Genomic DNA, 19065 nt, shown 5'->3' with positions numbered 1-19065 from the left:
TATGTGAATTCAAAACCAGAAACCTCCACCACCTTTTTACTGTTTCTGGTTTTACTCCTTCACAAGTCTTCTCAGAAGCCTTGTGTACACTTTCCAGTGTTCAGTATGAGATGTTACTGGTTAAATGCAAAGAAGAATTTAGCTACATGTTGGGCAGAACATTCATAAAGTGATATGACTTTACACAGGGAACTTGATAGAGCTTCTTGGTAAATAAACACTCATAAAGGAGATGAGAAAGTAGGTGGTCATTAGCATCAGGGGAGATCCACTTCCAGCTAGTACTGATTTTTATGAATCACTCCACTATTCAAGAGTTCTGAAGTGTACTGCTATTCTACCTGACATGATGCCTTGACACAGTCAGTTATCACTTAAGTCCAAGACAGCCTTTGAAAAGCTAAAATAAAGCTCTTCTGCCCTGTAGGTACATCACTTATGCAGTACTGACTACCCCTTGGTAAGCAGGTTCCCGTGTCACTACACTGCAATCTGCAAAGTAGATATTCACTGTGGGTATTCTGTCCTAAATAGGACCCTAAATCAAAGGTGAAAAAATGCCTCAACTCCATAGGAATAGTTCCCAGTCCCACCTGCTGCCAGCTCTGTGGAACTGAGGGACAGAGTGAGCAAAGAGCTTTTATGATATTTTTTAAGAGCACCCTAGAAGTAGAATCTATAATTATATTGGTACGTAGTGTGTCACAAAATATATATAAACATTAATGATGACATGGTTCAGGACTAAGAATGTCTTTTATATTCATAAGGTAACCTATTAGGCATTAAATTATGCCTTCAGATAAAATGACCACTGATGTCAGTCAGGTTCTCTATGGTGGCCACATGAGCAGAATTCATCTCTATGGGAGTGAGTTCAGTAGCAGCATTCTGACTAAAGTAGCACCTTCTGGAGAGAACTTTGAAGAGTCATTTTTTGTCATCTTGTGAAAACGATCAAAACCAAAGGTTTTCATATTACCGTGGCACTGATAAATGAGAATTTCAATTGCTGTGATGGAACTGCACATGAAAAGATTCCCCTGGTCATGCTTCTTGACCTGTTTTAGAAATAAGAAATAAAGGCACCTATTTAATGGAACTAGATTATTTTTGCAGTCAGACGTTAAATATCTCAGGAAAGTTTAGAATGCCTTTGCTAATGATTTTTTTTTTGTTAAACCATCTCCACAATACAGTTTTCCATTTCAGTCAGATGCTTTGATGCCACAGGAATGGCTCCAGGATTCAATTCTCTAGTGGTGGTTACAGTGTAAGAAATATTGAGCAAAATCGGAGCAGGGGGAAACAAATGAAATGACATAATTGCTTGAGAATAATATCCCATGAAGATAAGCTATAAAAAAAATCTCTGTCAGACATTTGGGCAAGATCTTCTGCTGAACCTAAGTGGGAAACATTGCTTGGAGCATGGGAAAAATGGCCCCTCCTACACACTTAGAGGAGTCCCAGAACTACTCTAATATGGAGCCCTTTTGCATAGCTGCCAACAGATGGCTGCTTGGTGGCCCTGGGTGCCATAAGTCCTCCAGTTCTCCATTACGTCCCCACCCACGGGACTGCACTAGAAAAGGGAACACAGAGTAGCTGCGCTGGACTAATGTTCTTTGTGCCAAGGCTATTCCCACATGCTGGTTAATCTGGCTTTGATATTGCTACTTTTAGAAGCTGAGCCCATGTAGAGACCAGTGTTGTGTTGTGTAACTGATAATCTGCCTTCACAAGGTGGCTTTTTCCTGCTGTACCAGCTATGTGATTCCCCTGAAATCTGAGGGGCTTTAGGCATACCTTATACACAGAAACAATGCAAATACACCAAAAAACCTCAAAAATACTTAACACATCTCCACTCTTGAACAGCTGCGGTAAGTCAGCCCCAGATTTCCTTTGTCAGTCATCAGTGATTCCCTCCCTATCTGCCTAGTCACTAATGGCGTCTCCTTTCTGGAGCAACACTCAAAAATCTCTTCTTCAGATCCTGACCAAGAACCTGAATTTAGAATTTCATTCTCTCACTCTTTCCAGATGGATTCATATTTCACCTCTTTACCAAGACAGTTGTTTTTCATTCAGTCTTCCTGAGCCCCACCATTATACTTTTCACTGACAATATTCAGTGATGAGCTCAGCTTATCAGATAAGAACAGAACATGTCTTGGCAATCTGTAATCCATTTGTTGTGTGTAAAAAAAAAAAAAAAAAAAAAAAATGTTTGTTTTCCTTCCCGAAGAGCTTTGTTTTTCTGACTTTTCTCCCACTTCCATCCAGTACCCTCCAGGAAAAGCTAGTTCGATAGTCTAGCAGCCCTAGGCTTCCTGTCTTCCTCCCTTTTATGGTTCTTCAGAACCAAATAGACTGCTAAGGAAAGGACACCGTAAGTAAAACTTAGGACAGAAGTAAGCAATAGTCAATTGTCCAATAATTAGATTTAGTGTTTTGGGGGTGCACCTCACCTCTCCTGACTTAATAATGTAAACTATAGATGTCCTACACCCTCATCTGGGCTTCCTCTGTAGTTAGGATAAAGATATGGGCTCTCAAAGGATGAGTAATCCATCGAAGGGAGATGTCTAAGATAAATGTGAAGAATCAAACATCAGTACCTATCCCTATCAATTAACTATAAAGGGAGCCTACCTGATTAGTTTAAATTAGCCATGTAAAGATGAGCTGTTTGAAGATAAATTGAATGATTTGCACTGTAAACATCTAGCTCATGTATCACATCATTACTGGCCAGTTAACAGTAAGATCTTACATGCTCAGATATAGTTTCTGTAGAAGGAGAGCGGCACAAAGAATGGCAAGAACATACAAAGAAAGGTTTCAGAAAGACACAAGAAGCAGATAGGCATGCAAATCTCTCTGAAAATGTCCTTTTGACCAGTTGGCCAGGATCAGAGAAGATGAGGATGTTTTTTAGTTTACACTAATAAGTGTTGAAGTATCAGTAAAAGAGGTTATGCTGTAGATAAACAGTAATATAAATGACTGATACTAGATAAAAATTGTCTATCATGTCTAAAGGTAGCCAAGTGTAAAACAGAAAAAATACACACTGTGGTGTATAACCTCTTATTTAGAATGACTTTAGCACCTGAGGACAGGAACGTGGAAAATATGATGTCAGTTTTCAAAACACAGTTGGAGAGACCTTGAAGAACTACAGGCCCTGTAAGTCCAACCTCTGTACCAGTGAAATTAGTAGAAACTACATTTTTAAAAAAATGTGAACATACATAAAAATACATTGTATTGGGGGAGAGTCAGCAGGATTTCTGTAAAGGCAAGTCATGTCTCAAAACTCCACATTCTTTGATGCCAGCAATCATGTCAGTAATGGATATCCAGCTGCTACTGATGAAAGTTTGACCACTGAAGACCTTTTTGGAAGGTCTCCCACCAAAATGTCTTAAAGAAACTAAGCTGCCACAGGATAAGTGGTAAGCTCCTCTTTCATGGATAAGTAATTCATTAAAAGGTAAGAAACAAAGTAGTAATAAATGGTCAGTGGTCAATGGAGGTCGTGTAGCAGATCTATACTCATAAGTAGCCTGGCAAAGGTGCAAACACATGATTGCTAATGACACTAAATTATTAAGACTAGTAAAGAAAGGACCTGCTGTGAAGAAAAGCAAAAGGGTTTCACAGGACTCAGTGACATAGTGTCAAAATTGAAGGTAAAGTTAAACGTAAATAAATTCAAAGTGAAGTACGCGGCAGGGGGGTGACTCCTAACTTCATGTGTAAAATGATGGAGTCTGAGCTCACCATTATTCTAAAAGAAAAATTTGGTCTTATAACTCTACAGCTATAAAATAGTCAGTTCAGTGCTGAGCACGAGTACAAAAAGCAAATTGGATGCCAGGAATTCTTAGAAAAGGAATAGACAGCAAAACAGTGAACTTCAGTTCACCTGAATTTTGTGTGTAGTTTTGGAGTCCCATAATCTGTAAAGGGATATAGTAGAACTGAAAAAGCTTTAGGAAGGGCAGCCAGGATGATTAAAGGCATGAAACAGCTTTAGTGAAAGGAATGACTAAATAGACTAGAAGTCCTCAACCTATACAGGAGGCAACTGAGATAGAGATCTATTAAATTGTGAGTATTAGGAGGAAAGAGCACAGTAAATGACTGCTCACTGCTGCTTCTGATAGAAAAACTAGGGGTCATCAAGTGAAGCTAACAAGTGGCAGTTTCAAAATACAGCAGTTCTTCACATAACATGTAATTAAAATATGCAGCTCTCTACCACAGGATGTTGTGGATGATAAAATTGTATGTGAGTTGAAAGGCAAGATTCAGGGAAGAGAAATTCACTGAGAAATACCAACACAGAAACCAGCTCTGGCTTTGCAAGTCCCTTAAGCACAAGTAGTTGGAGACTAGGAGCCTACTGTGGAAAGTGTCACCATATGATTGCCCTGTTCTTGTATTCTTTCCTAGGTGCCTAGCTGTTGGCAAGGTTAGATGTACTTTTGATCTTATGTTTTCCATTCTTTTACCTGATGCTGTGCAGAAAAAGCATTAAATGTCCATTAGTTTTTCATTTACTCCCTTAAAAATGTGCTAAAATTCATACAGTCAATGTTCTAGAGAATTTCTTGTCTTGCTGTCCTCTGGCTATATTTGCTGTAATAGAATTCTTATGTGTGGGAATTTTATGGGCATTACCACTGCATTATCTTCTTTATAAAGAAATAATAATGGCTACTGACAAACCCAGATAGAAAAACTAAACATACTGTAATGGACCTATAACTCAACAAATGATTAAACATTTGGCCCTGCACCATGACTTTGTAATTAGACATTTCTGTTTAGCCAGCTTTAGAAAATACTGAGCTAATATCTTTTCTCCAAGAAGTCTTAGCACTAAAAAAACCCCACATCTTATCCAATGTCAGGCATGAGGGTGAATTGGCCCTGTACCTTGTGGAAAGTCAAGGAGGAAAAGAGCTTGTTCATCTTAACTTTAATACCAAATTTCCATCTGCTGCAGTTCAAAATTGCAGAGATATCACACATATACAATAGGGATTTATTATAGAGGCAGCAACTCAACCATAGCCATGATACTGGGTGTCTGTTATAGAGCTGTCTTTAGCGTGTAGACATGCTGATATGTTTGCTCAATAAAATCCAGCTTTCAAGACATACTGTTAAGTTTACATGGTCACCAGAGTGAGAGGGATAAAGCTGGAAAAGAAGAAAAGCAGAAGAGAATTAATGCAAGAAAGGCTGGGATTTAACAGACAAGGTTGAGTAAAATAAATGTGAAACAACAGGTGTCACTGACTCTTATCAGCATTTTTAATTAACACCTGTTTTTAGCCCAGAGTACTTTGGAAGAGTATGTTGGAGTGTGTCTGTATTTAAAGATAAAGATAGACTGTTGAGAAGTTACTAAGGAGTAAGAGGTTGGGGGAACAGAGAGATTTAGAGGTGGGAGGAGGCTGAGTTTGCTGGGTGGGTGTTAGTTGCAGCTTAGGGAAACCTGAAGGAAAGCCACTATGATAAAATTACAAGGTAGGGAAATATTGCTATGGCAACAAAATATGTTCTCTTGAAGGAAAATGAGTATGAAGAAGGAAATGCATAGTGTGGGAAATTCAAAGGAAGTACACATTACAAGAAAAGACTGAATCTAGTTTAAAAAGAAATAAACCATCATAGTTTATATAATAATAATTTATACTAGTAATAAATGGCTGTTGTCCAGACTTGTATAGCACCTACTGCTGAAAATCTCAGAGCACTCAACAGACATGAAATAATTATGCTTCACGGGAGCAAAACATTGCTATTGCTTCCAACAGTCCTCATCTTCAGTGGCCCATTCTAGAAGAACCCAGGCTACTGTGGTTGAATAACATCACATGGAAATTGTGTACGATAAATGTTCATAGAGTCAGGATCTTGAAACTAGTGTTTCTTTGGTGTAGATATAAGACAGTTCTATAGTATGAAACTAGTGCTGGTTTATAGTTAATTTAAGCAAAGGTCAACAAATGAATGACATAGTTTTCTTTGTAGCTATAAATACTACTTTTTCTATAATATTTCATACATCTAAACTATGTCTTAATATATATGTATTTTAATAGTTCAAATGATGCCTTCTTATTAAACTACTTCATTCAGAAATTAACTTGGTTCACTCGAAAATCCAACTTAAAAGTACCTGAACTGCTTTTCTTTGAACGTAGAAAGTCTGTCCTGAGAAGAAGCATGTGTGTTTAACGCAGAGTCATCTGAACTATTTCACAGAAGAATACATTTAGAACAGAATAACATCCTATAAAGTAGAAATCACATAGTAAGATTTTAATTTATTGTTTTTTAATGGGAATATCTTCAACATTCACAGTCAGTTACATCCCTCAAGGACCTTCTCTGGCCAGGGAGCCATACTGTCTGGCTCTCCTTATTAGCTTGCTTTTTCCTCCTGTTTTTTTTTAATCTGGTTTGTTTGTCTGTTCTCTTGCTTCATACCAGAGGATACCCTTTGATGTGAAGGGCATTCGGATCTACACCCAACAATCTGTAGGTGGACTACCTATTCAGATATGGAATTTGGTGGTATACTTCAAGTGACAGATATTTTGGGTAGCTTGAGATATTTGTGCCCATTTTGAATTTTCTCATGGTTATTCACTAACTTTTACTTGAGACTGATTTGTATATGACCTTTGAAAGGTTCTGTAAGGGATTTCTTTCTAAACAAGTCACTCCGGCCTCAAATCCAGCCCTTCACTTAACATGCCCATATTTAGGGCCCGTAGAAAATTATAGGTTATAACACCATACATTAATGCTTTGCTAAATTTCAGCCTGAAGGGATGTATAGATTATACCTGATCAACCTTTAGAGCTTCTGCATCTAAAATACAATTTAGAAGATTATTCTCTTGACTCACATACATAAAGACCCAGTGGCTGTTCCTGCATTAGCCTTTGGTCTACTCTACGGCAGTTACTCTTTGTCAGTACAAGAGTCTCTCAGGAGGCAACAAAGTTGTGGACACTCCTAAAAGGTTTGTGTGTCTTGTTCAGAAGAGCCCATAGTCTGAACAACTGGTACTATAATAGCTGGAGGCTGGCAAAATAGTACTGCTGGCATTTCAGAGGTCATAACTTATCAATGCCTCCATTGATTCTTCTGTCAATTCTCTACTAACTTCCAAAATAATTGATGAAGCTTAGCCAACTTCACAGAGAGTAGTCTAAGTCTAAGAAATAAGCAAATGCCTGCCAGTTTTGTGAAAATCAGCAACCAGGGTTAAAGGAGCTTATCTCTATTCCATAAAGGTATAGTGAAAGTATATATGTATGTTCTGCCAATCGAGACATGCACTGCTTAACACCAAATATGGTCTACATTACCTCTCACTCATGCTATTGTTGGGAGGGAGCTGAGTATACCCTCCTGGGAGAAGGACAGTGTATTGTCTGGAGCGTATTTTGGCAGGGCACATAGGGAACAGATAGAGTTAGCATGCTGAGGCCTGTGTAGGAGGAAGAATAGGAAAGTAATCAGTGGTACTTTTTGCTGCTCACAGAGTTGTTGTTTTTAAAGAACAGCAGTTATGGTTTAAATTTCCGACTATGATACATGGAACTTTTGGTATGCCTTTGCACATACGTTGGTGTTGAAATAGTCTAGCTGCAGTAAACTAATAGCCAGCAATTGATTCTTGCCAAGGGCAATTAGTAGTATCTATTTTCCAGACAGTTCATTATCCAAACAGGTAATAGGAGATTGTGATGTAAATTCAAAAATGTTGAGTGTAGGTCTCTCTAAATCATGAGATTCTGAAACACAAACCTGCAGTCTGGGGAGAGAGGGAGTACCTGGTCTTCAGGCTGCGTTCAGAGATCTGATTTTCTGTGCAAGTATCTTACCTAAAATAGGGTGTTCTACTAAACTCTTTAAGGTATAGTCATATCATTTTTAGTTGACTTTTCTTTAAAGTGTTTTGGGTTTTTAAATTAAATGTAAAGTCTTGATGTATTTATTCTTCTCCAGGAACTCAAGAGTAAAGTTCCAATATTTCAACATTTGCTATAAAATGTAGTATATAGAATCATAGAATGGTAGGGGTTGGAAGGGACATTTAGAAATCATCTAATCCAATATCACTGCAGAAGCAGGTTCACCTAGATCAGGTCGCATAGGAACATGTCCAGGCGGGTCTTGAAGACCTCCAAGGAAGGAGCCTCCATAACCTGGGCAGCCTGTGCCAGGGCTCCGTCTTATATTTAAGTGGAACTTTTTGTGTTCCAGCTTCATCCCATTACCCCTTGTCCTGTTGCTAGCTACTATAGAAAAAAGGGATGTCCCAACCTCCTGACACCCACCCTTTAGATATTTGTAAATGTTAATAAGTCTTTGACTAATTGTATATGTTATATATGAAAGGTTATACGGTGTTCTAAGTCTTCAGAATTTACTGAAATTTTACTTTCAAATATTTCCTTGGAGGTCAATGGTCTAGGTCTAGGTGGACCTGCTTCTGCAGGGGGTTTGGACTGGATGATCTCTAAAGGTCTCTTCCAACCCAACCATTCCATGATTCTATGAATGGAATTTCAGGGTTATCATTCTAAGGATGTGCTGAAGATACACAATCTGTACCTGAATTCATTATGCGTCTGTGTTTTGCATAAGAAATAGATAAGACCTTAAGCCCTGGTCTCAAGTTTTTTAAGTGCATAATACACTTTTTCTGAAGATGTATTCAGAAATATGCCTTAATTGGTGGTGTTCTGTTAACGGTTGAAAACCAGTCTGTCCCCATTTAAATCAACCATTTAGCAACCTAGCCACACACTTTTTACATTCGTTAACCTGATAATCTCTAATTATTCTGGCTCAGGGTTCCATTGAAATAGGGTGCAGAGTCATTTTACAGATTTTTTTTCTTTATTTTAATATTGTCTCATTTAAAAGGAAAAATATTTCCGATAATAGCAACATTTTTTGAGGAAAAAAAAGCGTGAAAACCATTTCTGTTCCAAAAATTGCTGATATGAGAACTTATGGGAAACAGCTCCTTTTATGAATAATTATTATTATTGTGTTTAAGAAATGGGCAAGATGCCTAGAAATTGAATGAAAGAATGAGCTATTAAATTGAAATATTAAATGAAATAACTGAATTAAAAGTGATCATGTAAACCTTGCAGTAAATGTTGGGAGCTGTAGCTGATTGAACATATTTTCATCATCTGTTTTGTATGCTTAAATACAATTGCTTGATGTAAGTAAACACTTGATTGATATTCTGAATACTTCAAAATCTGCATATGCATCACAGAATACTGAACAATTGAAACTTAATTTCAGTGTAGTTTGATTACATGTAAATTATTTCAATATTCATTTTTCTCCTGTTCTGTTTCCTCAGTGCATATTTAATATTCACTTTTTGAATGCATATCACCCTTGATTGGACTGTGAGATGAGGACAACTCTGAAATTTCTTCCATTAAAAAGGATTGCCTTATAAATATTATTTGTGCCACAGCTCTTCCCTGGCAGATTATTTTCTAAATGTTGTGTACCCTTATTGAAGACAAGAAAAAAAACTACTGCAGCCCTCCTTTATCAGCCCAGCACAAGGAATATGCTTACATGGTCGATGGGCATGTCTAAGAAGGCTTGTTGGTTGTAACTAGTCCCTAAAGAAATGTTTCCATCTTTTCTGCACTATATGTCTCTCTTGCTTGCATGAGCTCTCTCCCTTCCCTTCCTCCTCCCTCCTCATGATTTTCTTTTCCCCCCTGCTTCCTGAACTTCTTATGAGACATTTTAACATAATGGGTAAATATTACCGATATTTTCAAGTTGACCATTTTCAGCCTGAAGAATGTCTCTCTTCTCTTGGAGTGCCCACATTTGATTTAAGTGTTGTGGAATACAGATGTCAAAATTCTGACTTTTGGTATATTTGTAGAATCTATCATAAAAACCAAAGAGCCTTCTTTTCCCTTCTCTGCAGGCTGCACGTTGCTTTGATCTACAGTATTGAAAAATCACCTTATTTCCAAATACCCGACAGGAGGAAACCGTGGACATTTGATTATCTTACTATTTATGACACTGAAAAGAGTAACTTCTATGAAGTTAATAGATAACATTACAAATGTTTATTACTTATGTATTGTATTTTAAAATACAATGCTTTCCTGACATCTTTTCACTTAAGTCACATTCTCAAAGCACAAGCAGGCATCAGGTCTGCCACCCCAACAATGGAGGGCAGGTCAGAATTCTTCTCTATCTCAACCATTTTTCACCTGTGTGACTCTTGTCACATCAGTCACATTTCTCATTTCTTTACTTGTCCTTACAACAGACATCCTAATAGCCATCTTTTAAAATTTTTGCAGGACGTGAAGAGAGGTTGTGTAAGTGCATATAGTAACTATTACTTTATTATATGATCATTTGAACTTATATGTGCTAAACAGCTTGCAAAAAAGTGTTTTTCTGTCTGTCCCATATATAGTTAAGCACAGTTTGAGTGTTTGAGTCTTGAAGGTCCTATTTCTTCTAGCTGTCACTTGACCAAACAAGTGGCCGAACTTCGTGGTTTACAGGCAGATTTCCTTATCTCTCTTTAAGAGACATGTAAATCTTGATTACTGGAGTTTTTGTGAAGCAAGCAATAAGTAACAAGGTGGAGGAAGGGGTGGAAAGACACTTCAAGACCAGACCCTGTAGATGCCAATTTAGAAAGCAAATATTGTACCTTGTAATTGTAGGACAAGAACAAAAGGGAGAATGTTTTGCTTGGGGGTTTTTGTTTGTTTGTTTGAGGAGCTGATAAATTATAAGAGAAGTGTGCTAGCAATAGCAAGGGGACTTCCCACGAGGACATATGCTTATAAACCACACATTATTAGCTTAGAAGTTGGTTTCATGCTATACAGAATTCTCTCTAATTGTTCCTCTAGAATAAAAACAACACAACTTCCATGCCAAAAAGACTCAAAATAACAAGTACCTTCTAGTATAGCTAGTTTAAAAAAACCTTGGACATTCTTGACTGATTTAATACTGTTTGCCTAAGTAATGCAAGCTTGTCACTCTTGTTTGAAGCCTACACTTTATTTTAAAGCAATTCCATTTATAATAATGTATGAAGTATCTGCAATTGTTATTTCCAGCTCTCTTGGTTTGTGAAGAGCATTTCTTGGACAGTCTCTTTTTTCCTCCTTTTTTTCCTCCTCAGTACATATCTGAAAATAATGAGCCAACTTCACAGTTTTATGAATAGGGGCCATAATGAGACTGAGATATGTATATTGATTAAAGGAAAAAAAAGTGAAATCTTTGTGAAACAGCAACGAAATGACAGCTTTAAGGCCATGATTCCATTCTGCAGGTCAATCAAATGAAAAAGTTACTTTACATTTTTGGGTTGCAGCCATTTTTGCCTTCACTAAAGCAAATGTCATTCAAGTAGTCTGTGGAAAGTAAAATAATGATGCAGAGGTTCTTTTTAGCTAGTCGTATAGCCAGTTTCTATTTGGTTTCCAGTTTCCCTTCTAAGTATGAAGAATGTATATTTAATCCATAATTGAAAAGAAAAATGTGCCGGAAAAAGATATACATGATAGCTATTCAAGATACACATATTTTAACATATACTTATTTGTCTTAATTAAAGCTCAGCTTCAGAAGCAGTATTACAACACGATGTATTTTAATGGAAAATTCTTCATAGAAAGCAGGTTGAAAATCTTCAGATATATAGATGTGCATGATAAAACGGTGCTGCGCTGCCTGTTCCCCAGTGATCAAGAGGTTAACTTTAATTCATCTCTTCCCCTCCCTTAAACAGGTTCTGTGAGGAGGGCTGCAAATTAGTGCTTGGAAGACGCAGCAGGGAGATTAGCTTTAGAGAGGAAAGGACTCCCCACTCCAGCTCTTAGGAACCTCACCTGGAGAGTGCATTTCCTTTCCTGCTGAAGCTTATGCCTTCTTATCACAAGTGTTCTTCCTTGACCAAAAGTCCTCACTGGCTCCATCTCACAATCTGCTGAATCATTCCAAGTGTGTGGGCAGAAGAGTGCAATAAGGCTGTAACAAGAGGGAGGTTGAAAACAGATTAGGCTTTGGCCAGAAACAGGAATCCCAGCATGATAAATCATATGGGACTTCTTCACCCACCAAGGAGGATTCCCATGTTTCTCCTTGTTCATGCTGGCCTGAGGAAAAGCTGCAGCTATTTCCCACTGTTTCCTAAGATATCCTCAATATACAAAAATATATAAGTACTGACATTCATATGATGGTATCTGATGATATTCATTAGGTAAACACAAACTACATCTATCTAACACTGAAAAATCACAATGCTGCTTTTTCCTCAGTGGGACAAAGAGTTTGTCTCCTTCCCAAACTTCAAGCATCTACAACTGATCTATTATTGTAATGGTTAAAGGTTAATGGTTAAAGAATATAGAAATTGTTCTATGTGGAACCAGTCTTTTATTTAACTGAAATAAAATTGGGATATTTTGTTGTTTTGCATACCTAAAAATAATCACCAGGTCTTTTTTTTTTCCCTGTAGGTATTTTTAAACAGTTTAAAACGCTTAGTAGAAAGAAAATATGTACATACAATCAGTTTCTCGCTATAAGAATGATTGTCACACAGTGGTTATCAACATCTAGTGCAGTGCAGAGTTTCCCATTGTGGTTAGTATTTGCCAGTACAGTGTTATATATTTTCTCAGAAATCTTCTGATGAATGGCTTGTTTCCTCCCATTTCTGTGGAAATGCCAAGGATTGCAAACACGAGGATATGTACATATGTATTTACTGTAATTGCCAGGAGATGGTGGATGGTCTCTGGGTAGGAAGAAGTTGGCAGTCTGTGTCATTATTGTTGGAAGGTGCTGTTGTTCAGCAAGCTCTCAACCCAACAAAGTCATGATGTCAGTACATGATACAGCCCTCTTGGGTTAACAGTGAAGGTGGATTTCCACAACACCACCACTCCCTCCCTACTCTACTGCATCTCTAGGTGATAATCTGGTGGTGCCTTCTAGAGAACATTTAGAGGTAGGTTTTGATGGTGAATTTTGCTCTTTCCCCTCCTTGTTCTACCTTATTGACACAATCTTCTTCACCATTGGGTCTTCAGAAAACTCTTAGGAATCTGTGCTAATACTAGGCTGAGGGAGTTCAGAGGCAAAGCAGTGTCACCTGCTACCATTTTCAATCCTCAATTCATTACTCCACTTTACTGGAGTATCATCTTCAGAGAGCTTTACAGGGGAGACTGTGAGGGCAAAACTCAATGCTAACTTCTACAAGGGCCTCTGAAGTCTCGTGATATTCAGGATTAGTTGTTTCTGTAGGAGATTCTGAGGTTCCTACCAGTGTTACTGGGCCTAGCATTTGTCTATGTTGTGGCTGGTAGCTTTCAAAGGATTGATTTGTTATGAGCTACAGTACCTTCAGTTTCCTTTCGATACAGCTAGATCTGATGGGACTCAACACTGAACGTAAGACTTGCTGAAGGTTTAAAACAATAAAGAAGGTTAAAAGTAGTCAATGTCCTACCTCATAGTTCTGCAATCTGAGTATGAGTGTGTCTGTCTTTCCCTTTAAAGCTTTGGCATCACTTTTGATGAGAACTGAAGGGCTTCATCTGCCTATTAACAACATTTGATGCAGCTCTTAAAGTATCCCCAGCAAGTAACATGTTCCTTTTTTCTTGCAGATATCAAAGATTTGAAAAAGCCTTTCTGCTAGCTGTTGACATAGGTGCTCGGGACCTGTTCATGGTGAGTCATTTCTGGAGACAGAGGCTGTCATCAGGATGTTAGCTGTCAGGTTTTGTGCACATAAAATAGATCTGTGTCATTTGATGTCTTAGACACATACTGAAGGCAGAACTATTCTACCTGGATTGCCCTATGCCATCATGAAACTTGTCAATAGGAGCTGAATATCTTTAGAGTCATGGACATTTTCCCTAGCATGGCCTAAAGGGTATTCATTATTTTCCAGGAATTAATGTGTCTATTTTTGTACTTTCCCCTTCTTCCATCTGTCCTGATGCAGGAGAAGTCATCTTTCACTCTAATAAGCTTATATGTTTCTAATCCATTCCCTTAAGAAATGCAACTGCTGAGTCCTGGACACAAGAGCTGGCCATGTCCTGGGGATCCTGAATGCTCTTAGTTTGTCTCTTTGGGTTTTGTCAGAAGTGACAAATTATTAATGCTTCTACAGGTACTTTTAAAACGACAAAGCTCAGCATCATCAACACAAGGGTTTTTACATTTCATGCACTCTCTGCCCCCTCCCATTTAATTAGCTACAAAAGTAAAATTAACCAGCTCTTAAAAGTCCTCTGTGTGAGCTCTGCAGGAGGCTCTTGTTTTATAAGATCTTGCACCACAATGTCACAGTGAGGTCAGATGGACAAAGCCAATCGGTCTTTCCTAGTCTCTCAGCATGTTGCTGCTCCACAGCTGATTTCATTGTTTTCAAAGAAACAATAGGAAAGGGGCCTGTTGAAAAAAAAAAAGCCCTTTGAACGATTAGTTTGCTTGAGTCTTTTGCATAATGAAGACATTCTGTTGTTTAAATTAAGCTTTGACACTAGATGTTAATATCATTTATCCCATTAAGTCACTTGCCCTGCTAGTTTGATCTTGATATTTAAATTGTATGTTAAATTACACAATTAAATCCTGCTTTTATGGGTTATGAAAATTCCCTTCTAATTATATAAAAAGTTGTGTGAACCTTTTGATGTTTTTTTCACGGCTCTAATCATCTGGCTTGTTCCATCTAATTAGAAAGATGTGAATACTGCGATAAACTTTTCTAAGTATGCATCAAAAGAGTGTGATGGAAATGTCAGACTTTTAGGAAATTCATTACATGTTTTATGTTTACTCCCCTCGATTTTTCCTCTTTTTTTAGCCCACATTTTTCCTTTTCTCTTTTTATTGAATGTAACTTCTTCAGTACAAATTTTACATCTAATCAAGCTAAGGATTCCTGCAGCCACACACAAGATTCAGACTGTAACATGTCTGCAGCAGGTTGCAGCTTTTTTTCAGACACTCCCATGGTGTAGATAATACATTCTCCCTGAGAAGCTTCAGCCATTCTGGCAGAACAAATGACCCAGCATTTGGCCTGCCATCTCAAGGGTCCTCTCTCATATGGCTGAGAGCATTTCCTACATGATCCCTTTCCTTCCCTCTGCTGACAGCAGGACTGAGGGAGCACCTCTGTCCCAGAGTGAAGAACACCAGTGTGCTGTCAAGAGATGGGTGCAAAGCTTGATAATGAAAAGGAGAGTCTCCCCCTCAACAGAAAGGTTTTCCAACTTTCTTCAAAAAAAAGTTTCAATATTCACAGATAAATCAGCTACATTCTTTCCTACTCTTTATTGTTTTACTTTTCCTCTCTCAACGCTTACTCTCCATTTCTCATCTCACTGATGCTCTTAAACATAAAGATATATTTCCCTGTAGTTCTTGGCTTACATTAGTGTAGGATCAAATCCAGTTCTATATTGTCCTGCTTGCATTACCTTTGAGATTCCTCATATTTTCCACTGAATTATGCAACAAGCAGTACTCACATGTGCCTCTTGCAATCCTCTGTTAACTCACTGCCTCCTCCTTTTCCAAATTCATCTCCAATGTAAGGTACTAATGAACAAACTTTACAATAACCTGACAATGGCACTGCTGCAAGACTACTAAGGACAGAACTCAAGAAGTTTAAAGGTGCATAGGTCATTGTGCCACAGTAATTTCTGGGGAGTTGGGCTTCATTGCACTAAATACTATGTGAAAATTAGATAATCTGTTTCCTGAAAGCTTACAGTCCTTCTAGGTATTAGTATAACAATGCTATTGTTAAACGAGGTTTGTGCATTCTTCACTTGTGCTTAACACTGAATAATTTATATGTATTGTTTATATAGGTCAGAATGCAATTAATAACATAAAACTTGACTTAAAGCATTTATAATTATGTGCAGTATGAATAACTAATATATAGGTCAATTATTTGTACTGTTCTTACAGACGCACAGGGTGGCTCTAGGAGTCATCCCACCTTATTCCCAGTTAGTTTAATGGGTTTTCAAGAAGAAGTAGTAGACTAGAGAATGATATCTGGTGACATAAGGGAAACGAGAAAGAAAAGAATGTATTTATTAAAGAAGAACAGAGAAGGTAAAAAAAAAGGAAAGGGTACAGAAGAGCAGATAACAGAGGCTGAGAAGGCTCCAAATATTGCATATCCATCTTCTGAGACTTCTAAGGAAATGTCTTGTGTCTTGGAGAAATTTATCCTGAGCATATCTTTCATCAAACAGGACTTGGCAGAATTCCTGTTGTTTGTTTTGAGATTGCAAAATAGTTGGAGAAAAAGCTATCTGAGGGCTAATTTCTTTCATAGAGATTGAAAGAAAGTAAAAACAAAGGCTTAAAAGTTAGTCCTGTAGCTGTAGCGTCACTAGTATGATGCCATAACAAGACACACGTACACTGCTGTGTCTCTCCATAAGCTTTACCCTCACGTCACATCTAAGTCCATCAATTATTATCATCTCCTACAAAGTTCAATAAAAAAATAAAACTGAAAAGAACTTAATATCACGAACAACAGCTTCATTTATTGGATGGTGACTGATCCAATCTGTGACAGAAAAGATCAAGCAATAGAAGGGTTGTTAGCTTGAAATCCTTTTGTAGTATGCTCCAGCTCTCAGCTGCTGAAAATTCAAAAGGCCATCCCACGTACCAAAGGTAGCAAAAAATGCAAGGAAAAGACACTTTAATAAAACTGTCAGATCTTGGGTGATACACTGATGAGGAAAGTGCATGTTTCGAAGAAACGTTGGAATTTTGCCCAGAAATATCCTATAGACAAATGCACATCAGTGTTTCAAATGACTTCTGCTCACCGAGGGCCAGCTCTGTGAGTCACAAAGATGAGGGTAAAAAGGAAGTAGTCCAAAAAGTAATCAAACTGTTAAGTGATAAAATATAACCCTTTCAGCAAACTCCTGATAAGCAGCTGGAAATTGTTTTTCTTGTCACCATTGTTTTTGAGAGGGATGTGATCTTTGGACTGATAAAGTCTTTAGGTAATTATGTGAAAAACTCTGTAATGAATATTCAGCTAATTTAATTCTTTTTTTTTCTCCTGTCATTCTTTAAGGCACCCTATAATCCAGTGTTTCTTCTTCTCTTTTATTTATTTTCTAGTTTTATTCCTACACAGAGAGTTATAGATTCTTTAAAAATACAATTTTGCTGGCTTATTTGAATGAGGAACACCTAAATTTGATTGGAAATTGTCTAATAAGGAGGTTTTATATCTGTAGTCTTTCTTCCTAATGCTTATTTATTTATTTATTTATTTGTTCTTTGACAGCAACTTGAGGAACTGCAAAGAAAGCCACTTACCAGCCTACTGCTATGTCTTTATTAACAAGGCCTCTGTTAATTAGTGATGGACATATAACATCTTCAAATTTCTTTACTCAAAACAGAAAACATGGGCAAAAACAAGATCTGAAAGTAACATGTTTTAATCTACACAGCATGCACAAACTCCTAAGTGAAAGAACTTTGTCATTGTCTGCAGTTGTTTCCATCCCTTCCCCCTGTTTATTAGTGAGAATTGCATTGAAGTATACAATACTTGATTTAAACTACAAAAATACAGTCATTAAGTGTAGTCAGAATGTATTTTAAATTAGTGAAGACAATCTGCCTATACATTAAAATCTTTCTGAGTTCAGACTTGTCCAAGAGCCCTTAGGTTTTCTATTGTTATCTAAATAAGCTGACAATATCTACTGTTTAATCTTCATAGAAATCTTACCTTACTACTCAGGCCCTTTTCTCCTGACAGCCATGTTAGACCTACAAAGAGAGGATGTGCAGAGTTCGCAACAAGTTCGTAACTCCTCACTTTGCTCCAAGACACATTGCACATTTTTTTAAGTCACACCTGTGTTTGTAATTAGAAAACATTGTTATCTCCTGCAGACTGTTGGGAATCCTGCAAGTCAGTGCCAGGTTTTCCTATGTGATCATTCTCAGTTTCCCTAACATACTCAGCTTTGCTGCTTATTTTTGTTTTAATTTTTGAAGTATTTTTACTATGAATTAAAATACCATGAATTAAAATCTTACTTTGATTTTTTTTTTTACTATTTATTTTTATTATGAGGGGATAATAAAAGCAGCATCTTTTTCTCCTAACACTACTGCTCTCATTTTTTCATCCAGCTTCTTTTTCTAGAGTAAGGTCACTTTTTCTTGTTTCTGTAATATTGATGATGGTGGCAGTAAACTTGTGCTGACAAAAGGATAGTTTCACCTGAAGTCTTCTGCATTAATGACAATATAGTTGCTTTCATGGTATGCAGAGGTCAATCTTTCCTGCAAATACTCCTTTTCCCTTTAAATTCCTGCATGCAGATAGATTGCAGAACAATGGCTAGGAATGAGGGAAATCTTCGGATACCAAATGATATCCTCAACAAAGAAGTAGGGAAAAAAAACTTTGACAACTGTTTGTGGGTTTATCTCACTTCATATGTCTCAGTTCATGCACAGAGCAGCCTGTGGGCATGCCGCTAAAGGAGACAGGGATTAATTGTCTCCTTATTCATGGTCAAGGACAAAAGTTTCCTTCAAGGGCCAAAACTAAGGACTGTAAATTTTCAGCAGGAGTATATTCTCCCACAAAGTGTGCTGTATGTAGTACAGGTGGTTTTCACCTCCAAGGTTAACACACAATATAAAGCCTTGCAGTTCAGCCTGTGATGGTACACCCTTGCTGCAGCTCTCTGATTTTGAACTCTAGATTAAGGCCTAGATCCAGAGTATTGACAACTCTTCATGCTAGACAACACCATATTTGGAAAGCCCCTTGTGTCAGCTGTGTAGATGGTAAAACCATTGAGCAACCATTGTTGCTCTTAATATATCCAATATCAGCACAAGGAGGACTACCATCACTTTACTCAAAG

The 19065-nt window shown here is 37.5% G+C and overlaps 1 protein-coding gene across 1 annotated transcript in view; it reads left to right on the top strand.

Moving 5' to 3' along the window:
* Window positions 1-19065, top strand: part of WDPCP (WD repeat containing planar cell polarity effector) — a 105053-nt gene that overhangs the window by 44322 nt on the left and 41666 nt on the right. The window contains exon 12 of the mRNA XM_061990440.1: window positions 13765-13828. Coding sequence (XP_061846424.1) covers window positions 13765-13828 — 64 coding nt within the window. The remainder of the gene's footprint in view (window positions 1-13764; window positions 13829-19065) is intronic.

Source organism: Colius striatus, chromosome 2 (assembly GCF_028858725.1).
Source record: "Colius striatus isolate bColStr4 chromosome 2, bColStr4.1.hap1, whole genome shotgun sequence".
In the NCBI taxonomy this organism is placed as follows: domain Eukaryota; kingdom Metazoa; phylum Chordata; class Aves; order Coliiformes; family Coliidae; genus Colius; species Colius striatus.
This window is presented reverse-complemented; position numbering and strand designations above follow the sequence as displayed.